A 22,611-nucleotide genomic window follows, 5' to 3' on the forward strand; every position below is an offset into this window, starting at 1 on the left:
ATGAGAATGAATGTTGCTATCACCTAGCAAATTAAAGATTGTTACTTGATATTTAAGATGCATTTAATTTTGAGGCAAGAAAAATTGCACAGTCTCGGAGGGAGGGAGGGAGGGGGAGAGAGAGAGAGAGAGAGAGAGAGAAAGAAAGAAAGAAAAAAAAACAAAAACATAAACATAAACATACAGGTCCGTGAGTGAGATTTGAAAAAGGAGCATTCGTGGGCTTTTTGGCATTTTGTGGCAGGCCAATGAAATAGTGATTCATTAGCAAGTACAAATAAAAATAAGGCAGGGACAAGTGGACCAGACCTTGTTGGAGTGGACCTGTGTTAGAGTTGGGAGGCGTTGGATCATCAGGCTTCGGTGATAATGGGCTTGGGTGAGGTATGTATCTGGTAGGTTTCTTCTTTATCTTTATTCTTCACCTGTTAGTACATAGTTAGAACAATCAGGATGGCTCCAGGGTCTATGTTGTGCTCTTTGAGCTCCAGCTTCCTGGATAATCATATCTACACCAGGTGCACTGAGCTGCAGCTCCTCAGAGACCATATTAAGGAACTAGAGATGCAGCTCAAAGACTTTCAGCTTACATGGGAAACTAAGGAAGGGATAGACAGGATCTACATGGATCATCTGTTACCCCTAGGTTGCAGGAGGCAGGTACCTGGATGAATGTCAGAAGAGGGAAAAGAAATGGGCAGCCTGTGCAGGGTACCCCTGTGGCCATTAAATTTGATGCTGATTTTGGATCCCAAGGGAAAGAATTTGTAGAATGCCTACAAAATGGGTTTTTAGAGCAGCATGTGGTTGAACCCACTAGGGGATCAACTATTCTGGATTGGGTGTTGTGTAATGAACTGGATTTTATTAGTGAGTTTAAGGTCAAGGAACCCTTAGGAGCCTGATCATAATATGATAGCGTTCATTCTACAGTTTGAGAGGAAGAAGATGAAGTTGGATGTATCAGTATTACAGCGTAGTAAAGGGAATTACGTAGGTATGAGAGAGGAGCTGGCCAAAGCTGATTGGAAGGGGACACTAGCAGGGATGATGGCAGTGCAGCAATGGTTGGAGATTCTGGGAGCAATTTGGAAGGCAAATGATAGCAACATTGAGAAACAGAAGTATTCTAAAGACAGGATGACACAATTGTGGATGACAAGGAAAGTAAAAGCCAACATAAAAGCAACAGAAAGGGCATATAACAGAGCAAAAATTAGTGGGAAATTAGAGGACCGTGAAGCTTTTAAAAATCAACAGAAGGCAATTAAAAAAGCCACAAGGAGGAAAAAGTTGAAATATGAAGATAGCTAGACAATAATATCAGAGGATACCAAAAGCTTTCAGATGTATAAAGAACAAAAGAGAGGTGACAGTAGATGTAGGACTACTGGAACATGACACTGGAGAGGTAGTAATGGGGGACAAGGAAACGGCGGATGAACTGAATAAGTATTGTGCATCAATCTTCGCTATGGAAGACAATAGCAGTATGCTAGAGGTTCAAAAGTGTTAGAGAGCAGATGTGAATGCAGTTGCTATTACTAAGGAGAAGGTGCTTGGGAAGCTGAAAGGTCTGAAGGTAGATAAACCACCTGGACCAGATGGAGTACAACCCAGGGTTCAGAAAGTGGTAGCTGAAGAGATTGTGGAAGTATTAGTAATGATCTTTCAAGAATCACTAGATTTTGTCATGGTTTCAGATGATTGGAAATTGCAAATGTCATTCCATACTTTAAGAAGGAGGGAGGCAGAAGAAAGGAAATTAAAAGCCAGTTAGCCTAACCGCAGTGGTTGGGAATATGTTGAAGTTGATTGTTAAGGATGAGCTTTCAGGGTGCTTGGAGGCACAGAGTAAAATAGGCCAAAGTCAGCATGGTTGCCTTAAGGGAAAATCTTGCCTGACAAATCTGTTAGAATACTTTCAGGAAATAACAGGCCGGATAGACAAAGGAGAATGGAGGATGTTATCTACTTGGATTTTCAGAAGGCCTTTGACAAGGTGCTGCACATGAGGCTGTTTAGCAAGATAGGAGCTCATGGTATAACAGAAAAGTTACTAGCATGGATAGAGTATTGCCTGATTGGTAGGGGGCAAAGGATGGGAATATAAAGAGCCTTTTATGATTGGCTGCTGGTGACAAGTGGTGTTCCACAGGGGTCTGTGTTGGGAATGATTCTTTTTACTTCTTATGTCAATGATTTGGATGATGGAATGTATTTTGTGGCCAAGTTTACAGATGATACAAAGATCAATGGAGGGACAAGTAGTGCTGAGAAAGCAGGAAGGCTGCAGAAGAACTTAGATAGATTATGAAAATGGCCAAAGAAGTGGCAGATGGAATACAGTGTGGGAAGAGCATGAACATGCACTTTGGTAGAAGAAATGAAAGGGTGGACTATTTTCTAAATGGAGAGAAAATTCAAAAATCCGAGGCACAAGGGACTTGGGAGTCCTCATGAAGGGTTCCCTAAAGCTTAACTCCCAGGTTGAGCTGGTGATGTGGAAGGCAAATACAATGTGAGCATTCATTTTGAGAGGACGAAAATATAAAAAACAAGGACGTAATGCTGAAGCTTTATAAGGCACTGGTGAGGTCTCCCTTAGAGTATTGTGAGCAGTTTTGGGTCCCTTATCTAAGAAAGGATGTGCTGACATTAAGAGGGCTCAAAGGAGGCTCAAGAGAATGCTTCTGGGAATGAGAAGGTTATCCTATGAGGAGCGTTTGTTGGCTCTATGGAGTTACTCCATGGAGTTTAGAATAATGTGGGTGAGGGGTGCGTGATCTCATTGAGTCGTATCGAATGTTGAAAGGTCTATATTTAGTGGATTTGGAGAGGACATGTGCTTTAGTAGGGGAGTCTAGGACCAGAATAGAGGGATGTTTATTTAGAACAGAGATGAGGAGGAATTTCTTTAGGTAGAGGGTGGTGAATCTGTGGTATTTGTGGCCACAGGTGACCGTGGAGGCCAGGTCAATGAGTGTATTTAAGGTGAAGGTTGATAGATTCTTGATTAATCAGGGCGTGAAAGGTTGAGGAGGGAAGACACGAGAATGATGTTGAGAGGGAAAAAGATCAAATGGTTGAGTAGATTTGATGCTCCTATGTCTTTTGGTCTCACCGTCTTATTTTCTGGCTGATATAATTAATTGTTACTAGTCAAAAAAGATGCAACTTAATGTTCTGTGATTAGTGTTTTTCTCATGGTGCTTTTGACTTGCATAGTAGGAGTGCAGTACTCAGTTGAGAGATAAGATTAATAAGTCCGGTAGGAAGTCACTGATAATCTCAAACTGTTAAGTGATTACATTTCCCTTGCATCTTATCGTATAACATTAATCACATCAAATAAATGATTGTGTTAAATTCTAAGCCCCTAGTGGTTGAAAATGTGAATAAATTTACAAAATTTAAAACTTGCACCATTCTTTTTGAATTTAGAGAAACAATATAGGATAGGTGAATCTCAATTAATAAGAAGAGTAAGGCTCATCTAATTCACCAGCTATGTTCCTGGGGTGCATTAAACAATGAAAATAAGCTTTTTGTCTGATCAAGCAATTGACTATGAATTCATTAAAACATACCAAGATAGCAAATGAGAGAAAAGAGAAGTGCTGGAAAGATTTAGGACCCCAAATCACCATTTGTCACCCATGCATTCCACAGCTATTGTTTGTAATGTCTCAATTTACTACATTATCAAAATACATCCAACTCTTTGAAAAATATCTAAGTAATCCAGGTGAACCAAGTGAACATTTTCCCAAGAAGTTTTTCCCACTTAGTCAATGAAGTAATACAATATCTTGCAGATTAACTTTGGGATGATACCGAAGTAATGTGTGACCTTGTCCCTTGGTTCTACAGTTGTGGAAAAGTTGAAACAGCTTACCACAAATATATTATTGAATTCGTCTATAAGTCTAAAAAGCAACTACTATATCCCTTCTGAATCTCATTTTCTGAGGATTCACAATTTACAAAATTGATCACCATGAATTAACACCTTCATCCACTCAAGCATTCTGTTATTGCTCCCATCCGCATCCAAGTGCTCTCCACTCAGCATCATTGCATTTTCAGAAGATGTGATATTTTAAAAATAAAAATAATTTTACAGTTCACAATCAGCTAAATATGTCGTGTGGTTCAATAGTCCACTAATGTTTACAAAAGCTAGTAAATGACAAAATAGTTTGACCACATAAGCAGCAGAGGGCACTCTTTCCATACGGCATCTCCCTAATAGATTCATTAACTGCTTTGCAACAGGCATGCAATTGCTGCACTTGGTATTGAGTTTTTTATAAATCAGAGGAAACATCAAAGAAATCATATGAAAGGATTTAAGAGACACGTGAAATTCAAACTTTTCAGTCATCTTTATCTCCCAATGTGTTCTTTGTCTATTTTCATTTTCCAACTAATCTGTGTCCGTCATTCTATGAATAAAATCTGCAGGACTGAAGGCAGCAACTGAACAATTTACGATCACGTTCATAGCATTTGTATACATTTCTCTAAAATAAGTTCTTGAAATAAATTCATTTGACTCACTCTATAAACTTAACGTTTGAAAGACAAACACTTAGTTTATTTCCCCCCCTTTGAGAAGGGGCACATAAATCTGCACGGATTTCCACTCTTCAAGAAGGAAGAGAGGCAGAAGAAAGGAAACTATAGGCCAGTTAGTCTGATCTCAGTGGTTGGAAAGATGTTGGATTCGATTGTTAAGAATGTGGTTTTGGGGTACTTGGAGGCACATGATAAAGAAGTCCATAGTCAGCATGGTTTCCTCAGGGGGAAATCTCGTCAGAAAGATCTGTTGGCGTTCTTTGAAGAAGTAACAAGCAGGATAGATAAAGGAGAATCGGTTGATGTTGTGTACTTAGATTTTCAGAAGGCCTTTAACAACGTGCCACACATGAGGCTGTTAACAAGCTACAAACCCATGGTATTACAGGAAAGATTCTAGGATGGCTAAAGCAGTAGCTGATTGGCAAGAGGCAAAGAGTGGGTATAAAGGGAGCCTTTTCTAGTTGGTTACCGATGACTAGTGCGTCTGTGTTGGGCAATTCTTTTTACATTATATGTCAATGATTTGGATAATAGAATTGAGGGCTTTGTTGCAAAGTTTGCAGACAATATGAAGATAGGTAGAGGGGCAAGTAGGTTTGAAGAAATAGGGGCGCTACAGAAGGACTTAAACGGATTCGGAGAATGGGCAAAGAAGTGGCAGACGGAATATAGTGTTGGGAAGTGTATGGTCATGCACTTTGGCAGAAGAAATGAAGGGATTGACTATTTTCTAAAATACAAGAGTCTGAGATGCAAAGGATTACCGAAAGGTTGATTTACAGGTTGAGTCTGTGGCAAGGAAGTCAAATGTGATGTTAGCATTCATTTCAAGAGGACTAGAAAATAAAAGCAAGGATGTAATGTTGAGACTTTATAAAGCACTGGTGAGGCCTTACTTGGAATATTGTGAGCAGTTTTGAGCCCATTATCTTAAAAAGGATGTTCTGAAACTACGAAGGATTCAAAGGAGTTTCATAAGAATGATTCCACGATTGCATGGCTTGTCATATGATGAGTGTTTGATGGCTCTGGGCCTGTATTCACTGGAATTCAGAAGAATGAAAGGTGACCTCATTGAAACCTTTCGAATGGTGAAAGGCCTTGATAGAGTGGATGTGGAGAGAATGTTTCCTATGGTGGGAGTATCCAAGACCAGAGGACACATGCTCAAAATAGAGGGATGTGCTTTTAGAATGGAGAAGTGAAGGAATTTCTTTAGCAGAGAGTGGTGAATCGGTAGAATTTGTTTCCACTGGCAATTGTGGAGGCAAGTCTTTACGCATATTTAAGGCAGAGTTTGATAGGTTCTTGATTGGTCAGGGCATGAAGCATTATGGGAAGAAGGCAGGAGACTGGGGCTGAGAGGAAAAATGGATCAGCCATGATGAAATGGTAGAGTGGACTCTGTGGGCCAAATAGACTAATTCTGCTCCTATATCTTATAGTCTTACCTACTGAGAAAATGCTCAGCAGCACCTTGCCAGCTTTTGGCTCTCTGTCACAGCACTTCAAATGGAACTGCTTTTCTTACATTACTTTATAGGAAGATACAGTGGGTATTTGGAAAAATTCTAGGAAATTTGGCAAAGCCAACATGGTTTTGTGAAAGGAAAAATACCAGTAAGATGGCGGCATGCTTTGGTCCAACCAACGGTGTGATTGTTCATCCTTTATGTCTTTTTCATGATCACAATGCTCAAGAACAGTAAGTTCTGCAGATCTACCCCACTGGTGAGTTGTTGGACTTGTTGTGCACCATATTTCAGCCTGTTTCAGCAACCCAAGGAAGAAGGTGTCAGTGGTAGTGTATGGAGGCGGTGCGCGATACACGATACACCAGGCGCAGCAGGATGTTTTTGTTGTGATCCCAAGACCCTGTAGGACATTGGTAATGTAGAATACTGCGAGTCTGATTCACTGTGAATCTGGTTCATCAGCGAGACTGACGGCTGGGGAGCTGGGCGGCCTTTGTTGTGGCACAGACCAGACCCTCATTTATGCCTCAGGGTCATCCGTTGTAGTGGCTGTGTGCTGCTGGATTCCACACTGGATTGGAACCTGGCCTTTCACTGGTGCTGCCCTCTGGTGTTCGCTCAGTGGGCTTGCCTTTGTCTGCAGCTGTACTGTGTGATATGAGGAACTGCTGCAGGCTGTTCTTGCAGAAACGTGGCTCCAGGACAACATGCAAGCACTATCATTCTACAGGCTATGGCACTCAGGGACTTGGGCTATGTTAAGACATTTAAATTTTTTTTGTAACTGTATGCTTTTCTGCTATCATTATTGTGTGTGCTGTGTGTGACTGTTGGTGCTGTGTTTTGCACTTAGGCCCCAGAGGAATACTGTTTCGTTTGGCTTTATTTGTGTGTATGGTTGAATGACAATTAAATGTGCACTTGTAATATGTTTTTGGTCAAGGGAACCCAATGGATGTGCTCGGATTTCCAGAAGATATTTTCTGATGAGAGGCTGCATCAAAGGTTATTGTAGAAAATAAAAGTTCAGGGTGTAGTGGAGAGGATACATGTAGGCTACTAAGGGATACAGATAGGTTAAATGTGTGGGAAAGAACTGGTAAATGGAATATAATGAAGGAAATGTGAAATTAATCTTTTTGCAAAAATAATGAAAGAAGAAGCATATTGTCTAAATGGTACAAACTGACAGTTCTGAGGTGCAGAGGATTCTGGTAGATTATTTGCAAAAAACTCGTTAGAACTCAGATGTGGTAGGTTAATTAAGAAACCTAACAGAATGATGTTATTTCTTCTGCACATTGGTTGTCTTTTGTTCAATAAATAAATTTACTTTGAACTTTGAAATTTATTCATCGTTTGTGGAATTACTTATAAGAGTGCAGAGGTTATGCTTTCATTCCAAGAGGCATTAGTGAGACTGTAACTGGAGTACTTCGTGTTATATTGGTTTTCTTAATTAATGAATGATGCTAATGTGTTGGAAATAGTTCAGTAACTGTTAACTAACTTGTTACCTGGAATATCCTGTGATACTGTGGTGTCCTATAAGGAAAGGCTGGTTAGGCTAGGACTACTCCTGCTGGAGTTTAGAAGAGTAAAGGATTTCTGATTTGAATTTATCATCTCCTGAAACATTTTGACAGCGTGGATGTGGAGAGAATCTTTCCTGTGGTAAGAGAATCTAGAAACGGATTGTTGTATAAAATAAAGGGTTAGCAATTTAAGACAAAAATGAGTTGATGTTTTTTTTTCTTTTCGGAGTGCTGTGATTCTTTTCCTCAAAGGATAGAGTAATCAGGATGTGAAAGGTTTCGAAGGGTAGATTGAAATATACAGTTAGATCAAGCATAATCTTACTAAGTGGTAAAACAGGTGTGAGGGGCCAAGTCACCTTCTTTTGTCCCCAATTTCTTTGTTTATTTCAGTGACTATTTCATATGTCTCGGACACTGGTGATGAAATGGGCTTGGACCAATGCAAGCTTGAGCTTTCTCTCACAAAGATGCTGAGGCTAAGATTGGGACTTTAGTTCCATAGAACAAAGCAGAAACTAGGTTTGGGACTGTCTCTCTTCGTGTTGCTTAGTTCAAAATGTAAACAAAAATCTGTGACAAAAAATGCCTTTTTTATTCCCAGAAACTTTGTATCCCCAGGCACTGTTACATCACTAAGCAGGAGCCATGATAAATAGGAATATCTCATTAATCACTAACCACTGAGTCAGCAATGGAAAATGGATACTTGGTTTCTCTGATTCAATACCATTTTTCTTATAATTATTATCTTGGTTATAATAAAACTTCCCATTGTGCTAGTACTGATTTGGAAAGAAAGAAATCTCATCTGGCATGGAAAATACACTTTGTATTCTGCCAGTGTGCATAGTTTAATATCAGATGATTAATCTACAGTATCATAGTAAAGAAACATAAATCACTCGATATTTAAATATAAGTTGAATAACACTATTCTTTAGATTCTTGAGGTTTGACATCAGATCTCAATTTTGACCTCATAAATTGTGATTACTCTTAAATCAGAAGCAGAATGTCTAAAATATTAGTCTCTCACACAGCTCTGTTGGTATATGACTGGTTGCGTTTCAGGTAGTTTTGAGCTCAGTCCAAGCCAAAACCGAAAGTTAACCCCATCCTCTTAACCTCTGCTAAAGTTCTGAGGACTTTCTTTCACTATTGTTGCCACATTTCCAACATAACTGCAAGAGTTGGGCTAGAAATTGAAATCTGGCTTTGGCTCCTTGAGATGTTCTAAGTTGAAAAGTCACCCATTCTGGATGAGAAGCATTCTGGTTTTTCATGGGAAGTATGAGTCAAAATTGTGGTGACTATCCCAGCTTTCTTTTCCTCCTTGGAAAACATGTTTGCATCAGATTATAGATGTTACAGTGGCATGCAAAAGTTTGGGCACCCCTGGTCAAAATTTATGTTACTGTGAATAGTTAAGTGAGCAGAAGATGAACTGATCTCCAAAAGTCATAAAGTTAAAGATGAAACATTCTTTTCAACATTTTAAGCAAGATTGTTGTATTATTTTTGTCTTGTACAATTTTAGAGTGAAAAAAAGGAAAGGAGCACCGTGCAAAGGTTTGGGCACCCCAAGAGATTTGAGCTCTCAGGTAACTTTTACCAAGATCTCAGACCTTCATTAGCTTGTTAGGGCTATGGCTTGTTCACAGTCATTGTTAGGAAAGGCCAGGTGATGCAGATTTCAAAGCTTTATAAATACCCTGACTCCTCAAACCTTGTCCCAACAATCAGCAGTCATGGGCTCCTCTAAGCAGCTGCCTAGCACTCTGAAAGTTAAAATAAATGATGCCCACAAAGCAGAAGAAGGCTATAAGAAGATAGCAAAGCGTTTTCAGGTAGCCATTTCCTCAGTTCGTAATGTAATTAAGAAATGGCAGTTTACAGGAACGGTGAAGGTCAAGTTGAGGTCTGGAAGACCAAGGAAATTTTCTGAGAGAACTGCTCGTAGCATTGCTAGAAAGGCAAATCAAAACCCCTGTTTGACTGCAAAAGACTTCCAGGAAGATTTAGCAGACTCTGGAGTGGTGGTGCACTGTTTATTTGCAACACTTTTCATTTTCATCCACAGAATCTCCTCTTCATTATAAACACATGTTTGGCCTATGTTAAAGATCAGTAAGCTTAAATTTCATGCTTTTATATTAGAACTATTTATCCTAAGACCACAATTTCCAGGATATTACAGCAATAACAATCTAGATAGTTTAACCATATTCTCTTACTCTGTTTCCTTTACTCTTGAATGCTTTATTCTACTATTAAAAATTTTACACTATAAAGTTTGGTGGTATTTTCTTTAATGTACTCTGCTTGATGTACATAAGTAATGAGCTGGTCTTTAATTTATCCCATCAGTAAAATAAAAGGAGATTGTTAGAAGACAGATTGCACTTTGTTCTTTTCTTGGGACTTGACACTGATTTCTTCTGGTGGATTATACATTTTTACAGATTCTTAGGAAATTTTGGTGCAAGTTACTGACCAGATGGGAAAAAAAAAGAAGAATCAAGGAAGGTCTGGTCAATTGCCTTATTATTATACCTTTCCCCAAAAATGGTTAGTTTAACAATATCAAAAACTTGTCTTTTTGGAAATTAATCTCTACTTACCCAGTGTTTTCTTTTGGAAAATGATCTATACTTACCCACTACTCTTCCCAGGAACAGGGTCTTCAGAGAATTAAACTTGATATCTGAACTTGCTGGAAGGCTATAAGGAACTGGCGGATAATGATCCAGCTGAGCAAAGAATAAAGAAACATATCTTTAAAAATACAGGCATTACAGAAAATTGAAATATTAGTTTATATGAGATCACTTAAAATACCAATTCCTTTTCAAATCAGAGAAACTTTAAATGTGTTGCTTGCGCTAAAAGTTTAATACATGTAATGCTGAATCTATTTAGTTTCATTGATTGAATGAATAGAATGAGAAATCTGTTAACAATCCAGGGTTGAAAGATGTTGAATAATTTTTGGAACTTTTCAAACCATTTATATAAAAACATCCCCCAGTTTATTTTCTATGAAACAGAAATTAAATGTGTGATTTTTGATCTGAGGTTTACAGTATGTTCAAGTATTAGGAATATTATCAATGTATTCTGTGTTCAGAATTTGTGACTGTGGAACTATTTTTAACCTGTGATAATATGTTGACTCTACACGAGCAGGAGTGGGCACCTCAAGCCTGTTCTGCCATTCAATTTGATCATGCTGATTTGGATCTTAATTTCATAACGAACTTGATTCTAAACCCTTGATACTTCATCAGATTGAAGGCTGATTCCTGAGAGTTAGTCAGTTTCTAGTTTTATAAAAAAGATGAAAATATTTAAATAAGGTAGCATTTGATTTCCATTAATCCTCGTATATCTACTTCTCACAATTGCTGTCAGTAGTGCCCTGGAAACAAATTAATAATTCCTGTAGCATGCAGGATAGTCCTAATCTACTGCATAGCTGAATCTTTGCAGTTTCCCTCTATACTTTCCTCAATATTTTGTCGTTGACCCTAGCAAAATAAAGACCAGCTTCCCACTAGATTTACTACTCGTTTCGACTCCCAGGGCAAGACATACATGGAGAATGGCAGGGCAGTGGGAGGTGCAGTCGAGCAAAGGGGTGCAGACACATATATAGACAGAGTGGTGAAGAAGGTGTATGGAACAATTACCTTCATCAACTGGAGCACAGAATCAGAGTTGGGGTGTCCTGTTATTGACACTCAATTCAATACAATCATCCCCGCAAAACTAATACATAAAGCTTTAAGACCTAGGTCTCAATAACTCCTCTTGCAACTAGATCTTCAATTTCCTCATTTGCACACCCCAGTCAGCTTTGACTGGCAATAACATCTCCATAATCTCCAACAGCACAGATGCACCACAAAGCTGTGTGCTTAGCCCCCGGCACAACTCGTTTTATACTTTTGACTGTAAGGCTAAGCGCAGCTCCAATGTCATATTTAAGTTCGCTGATAACACCACTGTCATTGGCCAAATCAAAGGTGATGACGAATCAGCAGAGGAGGGAGACTGTAAATCTGACAGAGTGGTGGCCTTCTTACTCAATGTCGGCAAGACCAAAGAGCTGATTATTGATTTCAGGAGGAGGAAACTAGTGGTCCGTGAGCCAACTCTCATCGGAGCCAACTTTAAATTCCTTGGTGCAATTTCGAAGAACCTGTGAACAATTTTAGGATTATCTGAGGTGCAGAAAAGCACTATTTATATATAAGATGTTTAAAAACTTTGTATAATAATATAATAACATCTTATAATAATCCAAATTTTAGGTGACAAATTTGTTATGTATCAGTGAGCTGGCCAAGAAAATTGAGATAATTAAAATATTACTTCATATAAAGCACAGTTTATTAAATATAATTTCTGTTCTTTCACCAAAGCATAGATATACATGAAAACTCTTTAATCAGCAGAACAAAAAGTGAAAATTAGTTGCACTTAAAGGATAAAATTTGGTGTAATTTCAATCTGAGGCAGTTTTCTTCAGAAAACCACTATGAACATTGATGAAAATTACAAATAAATTAGAAACTTTGTGGGAGCATCGTTCTTTTAGCTGTTGAGTTGCTTTAATTATACAATAAGAACATTTGCAGTAAGAGGTTGGAATAGGTTATATGGCCCCTCGAGTTTTCTGTAGCTTATAATGAGATTACTAATTAACCCTGTCTCTCATTAGATCTGGGATAACCTTTCAGTTGTTAATTTTATAGGATACTCTTCCTGAAAGCTGTGCTGAATATACTTTTATGAACTCATCCTCACCTTTGCTTTATCTATCTGCATGAATCACTCCACAATTATTATGCCTTTGCTAGATTTTTTTATATGTGTTGATCAATTCTTTCTCTAACTGTGTGGTATTGTTAGAGGACCAGTTAACCACTGCAATCTATGTTTCTAGTATCTAGTTAACTCTTATTTCCTCCACCCACTCTGATTCTTCTGGGCCGTGATCATAGCTTTTTCACCCTTTATGTTATCCTTTATTATACGGACAAATACATTCACTACTCATTCCCTTTCCAGTTTCTTTCTAAACATCAAATAACCTGTTTGTCTCTGGATTGAGTTCCCACATAATAATTTTTATGTCTGACATTGTAAACTCAGAGGGAAAAGCCAATTTCAACATCAGCAGTGAAGCCATCATCTGAGGAGGCCAGAACAGATGGAAAAACTTGAAGGCTGGCTAAACTGCACTGCTTAGCCGACTTTCAATCCTGCCAACAATTAGACTGCTTTCAAATGCTCCTAACATTGAAAAAACCATTAAAAGTTAATGAAATATATAGAAAGTAAATAAGTAAATATTGAAGCTATTAAATAAAAGCTTTTAAGTAAATTTATTTAAATTTTAAAAAATCAAAGTTTCATAATATTTACCTGCTTTCCTTGTTACCATTCCTGTCCATTCACTATTCCAGTATCAATTATAAGCCTGCATTGTTTCATGGTGCAATATACTGTGCTGTATTTTTTAGAAAATCTGCATTACTGATAATGAAGCAGTCCATGCAATTATGCCGGACGCCTTGACAACATTCAGACTTGAGATAATAAATTCATGCCACACAGTGCCAGCTGCTCCAACAAGAGATTCCCTAACCACCCACTGAACATCCCAGTTCTGATATTCAATAATATTATTAAAACCTGTATTAACATCCTTGCCATCATGTAAGATCAGAAGTTTAACAGAGATAAGCACATTAGTGCAATGATAACAAGACCAGGTCAGAAGGTAGATATCCTGCAAGGAGAAACTTGGCTCCTCACTTCCTGAAATCTCTCCATCTTCTACAAATCAGAAATCAAAAGTGTGATTGAACACACACCGTCTATCTGGACTTCATCAAAACACAAGCTCCTTGAAACTATCCAGGACAATGTACCCATTTGTTTAGCACCAGATTTAGCACTCCTAACATTCACTCACTCCATCACTGGCGCACGATGTTTTACCACAAGGTTAAGTCACAAGGATGGAGTTACCAACAAAACATATTTTATGGAAGATGGTCAATGTTTACTAACAGCAGTGGCTGGACAAATAACACATCAAAAGTCAAAATAAACTGCATACATAGGTTTTAAACTCATATTCATGTAATTTGACACCAAACTGTCTTACTTTAATGTTTTACTAAAGGTTATTTCCTTTGTGTATGGTCATATGAGAATGGGAAACAGTGAAACGATAGAGATTAATGTTTTTCTAAAGGCTGTTTCCTTTCTGCATGGCTCACATGATAATGAAAAACAGAAATGATAGAGATTTTTGTCGCTTGTAAAAACACTATTCTCTTTTTTCAGTTCCTCCATCTTCACCTCATTTGTTCTTAGGACACAGCTTTCCACTCCAGAACATCTAAGATGTTCTTCTCCTTCAAAGAAATGGGATTCCCTTTCCAAACCATTGATGCTTCCCTCACTGGCATCTCCTCCATTTCCTGCACATATGCCCTCACAATGACTTCCTGTGCCACAATAGGGATAGATTCCCTCTCATCCTTACTTACCACCCAACGAGCCTTTGTGTCCAGCACATCATTCTTTTCAGTGGGATCTTACCTCTAAACACATATTCCCCTTCACCATGCCACCAACTCTCCACGTTTTGCAGAGATTGCTCTCTACATGACTTACTTGTTCACTCATCCCTACCCACTGATCTCCCTCTTGGCACTTTTCCCTGCAAGTGAGGGAAAGGCTACACCTGCTCCTACACCTCCTCCCTCACCACCATTCACGGCCCAAAACAGTCCTTCCCGATGATATGACAGTTCGCCTGGTCATCTGTTGGGGTCAGCTCCTGTATCTAATGCTCCTGTTGCAGCCTACTCTGTATTGGTGAGACCCAACATAGATTGGGGTCTGCTTCGTTGAGCACCTTTGCTCCGTCCGCCACAAAGGCAGGATTTCCTCATGGCCATCCATTTCAATTTGACCTCCCATTCCCATTATGACAGGTTGGTCCATGGCCTCCTCTACTGCCATGTTGAGCCAGTCTCAGGTTGGAGGATCAATACATCATGTTTGGTCTGGGTAGCCTTCTAACTGATGGCATGAGTATTAATTTATTGATCTTCCAGTAATTTCTTCTCCCTCTTCCTTCTCTCTTTTTTCATTTCCCCTTTCTGGTTTCCCTATCACCATTTCTCTTCTCAACACTCTTCAGCTCCCTCTGGTGCTCCACCTTCTTCTTCTTCTTCTTCTCCATGGCCCACTGTCCTCTCCTATCAGATTCTTTCTTTTTCAGTCCTTTGCCTCTTCCACCTATCACTACACTGCTTCTCACTTCACTTCCCCTTCCCCCTACTTATCCACTTTCCACCTCACCTGGTTTCATCAATAACTTGTCAAATTGTCCTCCTTCCCCTCTTCCCACCTTCCTATTCAGGCTTCTTCCCCTTCCCTTTCCAGTCTTAATGAAGGGTCCTGGCTGAAAAAATAGGCGTCCGTTAGTCTCGTGAGACCATGGATTTGTGCCTTGAGAGGTTTCCAGGCCGCAAGCCTGGGCAAGGTTGTATGGAAGACCGGCAGTTGCCCATGCTGCAAGTCTGCCCTCTCCACATCACTGATGTTGTCCAAGGGAAGAGCATTAGGACCCATACAGCTTGGCACTGGTGTCATCGCAGAGCAATGTGTGGTTAAGTGCCTTGCTCAAGGACACAACACGCTACCTCAGCCCAAGCTAGAACTAGCGACTTTCAGATCACTAGATGAACGCTTTAACCACTTGGCCACACGTCAACACTGGCTGTAATGTCAACTGTTTATTCTTCTCCATCAATTCTGCCTGACCCGCTGAGTTCCTCCTGCACTTTGCATGTGTTGTTCTGGATTTCCAGCATCTGCAGAATCTCTTGCATTTATGGAGGTTCTAAATCAAGCTGGTCCTCTCAGTAGATGCCATAAGCTATTTAATAATATGGAATAGTCAAGAGGCTATGGGGAGGGAGAAAGCATGATAATAAAAAGTACCGACAAAATTTTAAAGATTGATAAGAATTAATGAATTAAAATCTGACAAGTCCCCTGGCTCAGATTGCCTACTTTTCAGGGTCTTAAAGAATGTGGCAGTAGTGAAGTGGATGTCCCTTGAGTGAGTGTTGTGGCCTTTACAACATGTATAAATCATCTGGAGGAAGACTCTAGCAAAACATAGGCAAATTTGTTGATGAGACAAATAGATAGATAGGCAAATTACAAAAAAATGTGTAAGATGACATAGGGAGATTAAGTACATGGACAAGAATTGAAAAAAAAACTGCAGAAGCTATAAATCTGAAGTGCTTTGGCAGTCTGAGATACCCACCTGCTTCAAGCAGGCTTCAGTTATACCAGTGCCTATTGTCTAGTAGCACTTACATCCAGTGTGATGAAGTGCATAGCAACTCCTGCCTAAGAAACAACTTGGATCCACTCCAATTTGTCTACAATCACACCAGACCAACAGCAGATGCCATTTGATTGGCTCTTCACTCAACCCTGGAACATCTAGACAATGAAGATGCATACATCAGGATGTTTTTCATTGACTACAGCTTGGCATTCAATATAAGAACATAAGAACATAAGAAATAGGAGCAGGAGTAGGCCATCTGGTCCATGAAGCCTGCTCCGCCATTCAATAAGATCATGGCCATGGGCTTATCTCCACCTATCTGACTTTTCCTCATAACCTTTAATACCCCTATTATGCAAAAATCTATCCAACTTCATCTTAAATATATTTACTGATGTAGCTTCCACTGCTTCATTGGGCAGAGAATTCCACAGATTCACCACTCTCTGGGAAAAGCAGTTTCTCCTCATTTCTGCCCGAAATCTACTCCCGGAATCTTGAGGCTATGTCCCCTCATTCTAGTCTCACTGACCAGTGGAAACAACTTTCCTGCCTCTATCTTATCTATCCTTTTCATAATTTTATATGTTTCAATAAGATCTCCTCTCATTCTTCCGAATTCCAGCGAGTACAGACTCAGGCGACTCAATCTCTCCTCTTTGTCTAACCCCCTCATCCCTGGAATCAACCTGGTGAATCTCCTCTGCACTGCCTCCAAAGCCCGTATATCCTCCCTCAAGTAAGGAGACCAGAACTGCACACAGTACTCCAGGTGCGGCTTCACCAGTACCCTGTATCATTGCAGCAGAACCTCTCTGCTCTTAAATTCAATCCTTCTAGCAATGAAGGCCAACATCCCATTTGCCTTCTTGATAGCCTGCTGCACCTGCAGACCAACCTTTTGTGATCTATGCACAAACACTCCCAAGCCCCTCTACACTTCAGCATGCTGCACTTTTTACTATTTAAATAATAATCTGCTCTTTTATTTTTCCTTCCAAAGTGGACGACCTCGCATTTACCAACATTGTACTGCATCTGCCAGACCCTTTCCCACTCACTTAACCTATCTATATCTCTCTGCAGACTCTCTGTATCTTCTGCACAATTTGCTTTTCCACGCAATTTAGTATCATCAGCAAACTTAGATACACTACACTTGGATCCCTCTTCCAGATCATTAATGTACGTCGTGAACAGTTGCGGGCCCAGCACCAACCGGTGCCGCACACCGCTCACCACTGATTGCCAAGCAGAGAAACATCCATGTATCCCAAACTCTCTACTTTCTATTAGTAAACCAATTCTCTATCCATGCTAATACATCACCCCCAGCTCTATGCATCCTTATCTATTGGATAAGTCTTTTATGTGGCACCTTATTGAATGCCTTCTGCATATCCAAGTACATAACGTCCATCTGTTCCCCTCTATCCACTGGACTGGTAATATCCTCAAAGAGCTCCAGTAAGTTTGTCAAACAGGACCTGCCTTTGTTGAAACTATACTTCATCTGCCTGATGGAGCCATTTCTTTCCAGATGCTTCAATGTATCTTCTTTAATGATAGCTTGAAGCATTTTCCCAACTACAGATGTTAAAACTAACTGGCCTATAGTTACCTGCCTTTTGTCTACATTCTTTTTTGAACCATGGCATGACATTCACCATCTTCCAATCTGCTGGGACCTGCCCAGAGTCCAGAGAATTTTGATAAATCACCACCAAAACCTCTACTATAACTTCTGTCATTTCTTTCAGTACTCCGGGATGCATTCCATCAGAACCAGGGGACTTATCTATCTTTAGGCCCACAAGTTTGTTTAGCACTACCTCTTTAGTGATAGCTATTGTAGCAAGGTCCTCACCTCCCATCATATCCATATCATCTCTCTTTGGCATGTTAGATGTGTCCTCCACCAAGAAGACCAACACAAAATAGTCATTCAGAGCCTCAGCCATTTACCCAATATCAATTCCCCCTTCTCATCCTCCAAGGGACCTACATTCACTTTAGCCACCCTTTTCTGCTTTATATAATTATAAAAATTTCTACTATCCATTTTTATAATCTAGCTTCCCTTCCTTTACTGCTCGCTTGGTAGTACCTTGTTGTTCTTTAAAGTTTTCCCAATCTTCCAGTTTCCCACTACTCTTAGCAACTTTGTATGTATGAGCTTTTAGTTTGATGTCTTCTTTTATTTCATTAGTTATCCATGGCTGGCTGTCCCCATCCTTACTGTCCTTGCTTTTAACTGGAATATAATTTTTTTGAGCACTGTGAAAAATCTCTTTGAAAATCTTCCACTGTTCCTCAACTGCCTCACCATACAGCCTGTGTTCCCAGACTACACTAGCCAAATCCTCCCCCATCCCACTGTAGTCTCCATTGTTTAGGCATAATTCATTGGTTTTAGTTTGAACTACTTGTATGAGAAATTCAATCATACTGTGATCACTCTTTCCGAGAGGATCCCTAACTACAAGATCACTAATTTTACCTATCTCATTGCACAGGACCAGATCTAAGATAACACGTTCCCTTATAGGTTCAGTAACATGCTGTTCAAGAAAGCCATCACGGACGCATTCTTTGAAGTCCTCCTCAAGACTGCCTCAAACAACTTGATTCACCCAATCTATGTGCAAGTTAAAGTCCCCCACTATAACTGCTGTTCCATTCTTACAAGCCTCAGATATTTCTGTGTTTATTGTTTATGCCACTGTAATGTTATTATTCGGTGGTCGATAGTCAACTCCCGCCAGTGATTTTTTTCCCTTTACAATTCCTAATCTCTACCCAGATGGATTCAACATTCTGCTCCATAGATCTTATATCATCTCTCACTATTGTCCCGACCTCATCTTTAATTAAGAGCGCTACCCCACCTCCCTTAACTTCCTGTCTTTGCTTCCATATCACCTGATATCCTTGAATATTTAATTTGGAATCTTCTCCACCCTGCAACCACGTCTCTGTAATGGCCACTAAATCATACCTCTTTGTATTGATTTGTGCCACAAATTCACTGACCTTGTTTCGAATACTACAGGTATTCAAATAATGTACCCTTACACTCAATGTGCTTTTAAAATCTTTTAATCTTTTATTCTTTTGCACTTGACTTCTCTTCACTCCACTCTTACTTATCTCCTTTTTATCTTTTGTTTTTTTCTTTATCTTTATCTACACTTTTCCTTTTTTTACTTTATCCATACTTCTCTAATTCTGCTGCCTTGTGGCCATACCCAGCCATAGAAAAGGCTTCAGGAGTAAACCTCAAAGAAGAAATCCAGAGCCGGGGTCCCTAAGGCAGTTTGATGTTGTTTACAACTTCACTCTGGCAACCTCTGCGACGACACTGGTGCCAAGCTGTATTGGCACTTGCCCGTTCCTTGGACTACATCAGTGACGTGGAGAGGGGGAATCCGCTGCATGGGCAACAGCCAGTTCTTCAAATTTTCCTGTCCAGTCTTGCACCCTGGAGGAGACACAGTCCATCAGAGGTGCAAACCCATGATCCCCTGGGATCGATGGCTGCCTACTACTATGACTTCTCCAATCTGTTGAACCCACCCTCTACTTATTTAGTTTAAAGCCCTATATCCACAGCCTGAGTTATACGATTTGCTAGGTCCCATCACAGTTCAGATGGAGCCTGTCCCATTGGTAAAGCTCTCTCTTTCCCATTACTAGTGCCTAGTCACAAACTCATTTCCCAATTGCTAGGAACTTTTGGACTATTTTAGTGGTGCTTAATATTGTTGCTTTCTGAAGATTTGCATAGATGTTACTGTGTGTTCCTAATTGTTTAATGCTATAGTGTAGTGCATTTGGGATGATACCAGTCGTAGATGTTACTATCAGAACAATATATACCCTGTTCATGTTCCAAAGACTTTCAATTTCCCCTTTTAATTCAGCATATTTCTAGTGTTTTTTCACTTAATAATTTCTGTAAGTTATGTGTGTTTGGAATGGCTACATCTATTAAATACGTTGTTCTTGCTTGTTTATCCTGTATTATTATATCCGGATGGTTATTATGGATTCTCCTATCTGTAATAACCAATCGGTCATAATATAACCGATGTATCTGACTCTAAAACTGGATCAGCCTTGTATTTATAGTAAGGTTGTGCTGGCCCACACATGCGGGACTCGAACTGCCATCGGGAGCTGCCGGCAGACACGCGGTAGCACGTTTGGAACTACCCGCTTGGGGCGGACCTTCCGGGGACAGTCTGACATCACGTCCGCCCCGCGGGTCGCGGGGGCCCATGGGAGGGGAGATTTCAGCACATGATTTTGAATCAGTAAAGGCATTCTGAGTTCAGCTCTCTCTGCCTCCATGTGGTTCTTTAGTAGTGCATTTGCGCGTGACTACATTGGTGACCCCGACGTTCCAGACAGCGTCTGGAGCCGGCGACTCAGCGACCAGCCATGAGTACGAGCAACTCGTACAGCGCGGACTCTCGGAAGCTCTCGACTTTCTGGGCCACTCAGCCCCACGTTTGGTTCAAGCAGGCTGAGGCCCAGTTCAATATCAGACATTACAGCCAACGCCACGCAGTACTACTACGTGGTCAGCACACTCGACCAGGAGGCGGCAGGCTGGATCATCGACTTCCTACGCCAGCCACCAACGGAGGACAGGTACACTAAGCTTAAGGTGCTCCTGATCCGTACCTTCGGACTCTCCCGCTGTGAATGGGCTGCGCGGCTCCTACACATGGACGGCCTGGGCGACCGCACGCCATCCGAGCTCATGAATGATATGCTGGCGCTCATGGACGGCCATAAGCTGTGCCTTTTATTTGAACAGTTGTTCCTCAAGCAAATGCCAGAGGACATTCCCCTCCTCCTTGCGAGTGAGGATTTCAGCGACCCACGCAGGGTCCCAGGATGTGCTAAAGCAGATGTCCTTTGGCAGAGCAAGCAATGTGGAGCAGCCTCCATTGGCCTAGCCACGATTGTGTGCCTCAAAGCCCAGGCCCCGTAACCGAAGCTGTTGAGACCCACGGGGGAAAATGACGAAAGTTCGGAACAATGGTGTTCCTATCACCAAAGATGGGGCTCAGGCGCGCGCCGCTGCCGTCCACCACGTGTTTTTCCGGGAAACGCCGGGGCCAGCTGTCGCTAATGGCTGTGACGGCTGGCCACCGAGACAGCCTCCTATACCTCTGGGACCGACACTCCGAGCGGTGCTTCCTGGTAGACACAGGGGCCAAAGTCAGCATACTCCCCCCCTCGAACATGGACACTCGTAACGCGGTCTCAGGCCCCGAACTCCCCGCTGCAAATGGCACCAGTATTCGGATGTACGGCCCGCGAACTACCTCACTGCATTTCGGGTCCGGCCGTTTCACTTGGACTTTCATGTTGGCAGCAGTGTCACAGCCACTACAAGACGCAGATTTCCTATGAGCCAACTGCCTCCTGGTTGACCTAAAAGGCCGGCGTTTGGTCCACGCCGAGACGTTCCAGACCTTCCAGCTCGGAGAAGCCAAGCTACCAGCCTTCCACCTGGATTCCGTGACCCTCTCGGGTAACGAATTCGCCAGGGTGTTGGCGGAATTCCCCTCCACAGTCACCCTGCAGTTCTCCACGGCCGACCCCAAGCACGGTGTGGAGCACCACATTCCCACGTAAGGACCACCGCTGCACGCCCGAGCTCGCAGGCTCCCACCCGACAAGCTCCACCTCACCAAGGAGGAGTTCCGTAAGATGGAAGAGATGGGAATCCTACACCGCTCAGACAGCACATGGGCATCCCCGCTGCACATGGTGCCCAAGTCCGCAGGAGGATGGAGGCCTGCGGAGACTACAGAAGGCTCAATGACGCCACAACCGCTGACAGACACCCGGTACCCCACATCCAGGACTCCACGGCGAACATGCACGGAGCAACCATCTTCTCGAAAATCGACCTGGTCAGGGGATACCATCAGATCCCAGTGCACCCCGATCACATGCCCAAGACAGCCCTCATCACCCCGTTCGGCCTGTTCGAATTCCTGAGGATGTCTTTTGGTCTCAAGAACGCAGCCCAAACTTTTCAAAGGCTCATGGACTCAGTGGGACGCGGCCTGGATTTGGTTTTCATTTACTTGGACGATATCCTGGAGGCCAGCAGTTCGTACCAAGAGCACGTGGCACATTTGTGCCAGCTCTGCCAACGCCTGACTGACCACAGACTGGCAATCAATCCGGCGAAGTGCCAGTTCAGGCTGATGGAGATCGACTTCTTGGGCCACAGAGTCAACCGACATGACGCAGTTTCCCTACTGGACAAAGTCCAGGCCATCCGCCAGTTCCCCAAGCCCAGCACGGTCAAGGGCCTGCAGGAGTTCATAGGGATGGTCAACTTCTATCATCGGTTCGTGCTGGCGGCGGCACGCATCATGAGACCCTTGTTCACCCTGATGGCCGGCAAGGCCAAAGAAGTGGCATGGGACGCAGAGTCCACGGAGGCGTTCGAGCAGGCCAAGGAGGCGCTGGCAAAGGCGGCCCTCCTAGTGCACCCGAGAGTCGATGTACCCACGGCACTCACAGTCGACGCTTCCGACACGGCAGTCGGCGGAGTCCTGGAGCAGCTCGTCGAGGACCAGTGGCGACC

The 22,611-nt window shown here is 41.7% G+C and overlaps 1 protein-coding gene and 1 long non-coding RNA gene across 3 annotated transcripts in view; one reads left to right on the forward strand and one right to left on the reverse strand.

Moving 5' to 3' along the window:
• The window catches only part of LOC134344360 (uncharacterized), a 164,194-nt gene that overhangs the window by 137,406 nt on the left and 4,177 nt on the right, over positions 1-22,611 (forward strand). The window contains exon 2 of the long non-coding RNA XR_010017424.1: positions 9,135-9,198. This is a non-coding gene — a long non-coding RNA (uncharacterized LOC134344360). The remainder of the gene's footprint in view (positions 1-9,134; positions 9,199-22,611) is intronic.
• Positions 1-22,611, reverse strand: part of cntnap2a (contactin associated protein 2a) — a 1,898,214-nt gene that overhangs the window by 85,581 nt on the left and 1,790,022 nt on the right. For both annotated transcript variants that reach the window (XM_063044005.1, XM_063044006.1), the window contains exon 21: positions 10,254-10,347. In XM_063044005.1, the coding sequence (XP_062900075.1) occupies positions 10,254-10,347 (94 nt within the window). The remainder of the gene's footprint in view (positions 1-10,253; positions 10,348-22,611) is intronic.

The sequence above is a fragment of the Mobula hypostoma genome, chromosome 3, assembly GCF_963921235.1.
Source record: "Mobula hypostoma chromosome 3, sMobHyp1.1, whole genome shotgun sequence".
NCBI lineage: Eukaryota > Metazoa > Chordata > Chondrichthyes > Myliobatiformes > Myliobatidae > Mobula > Mobula hypostoma.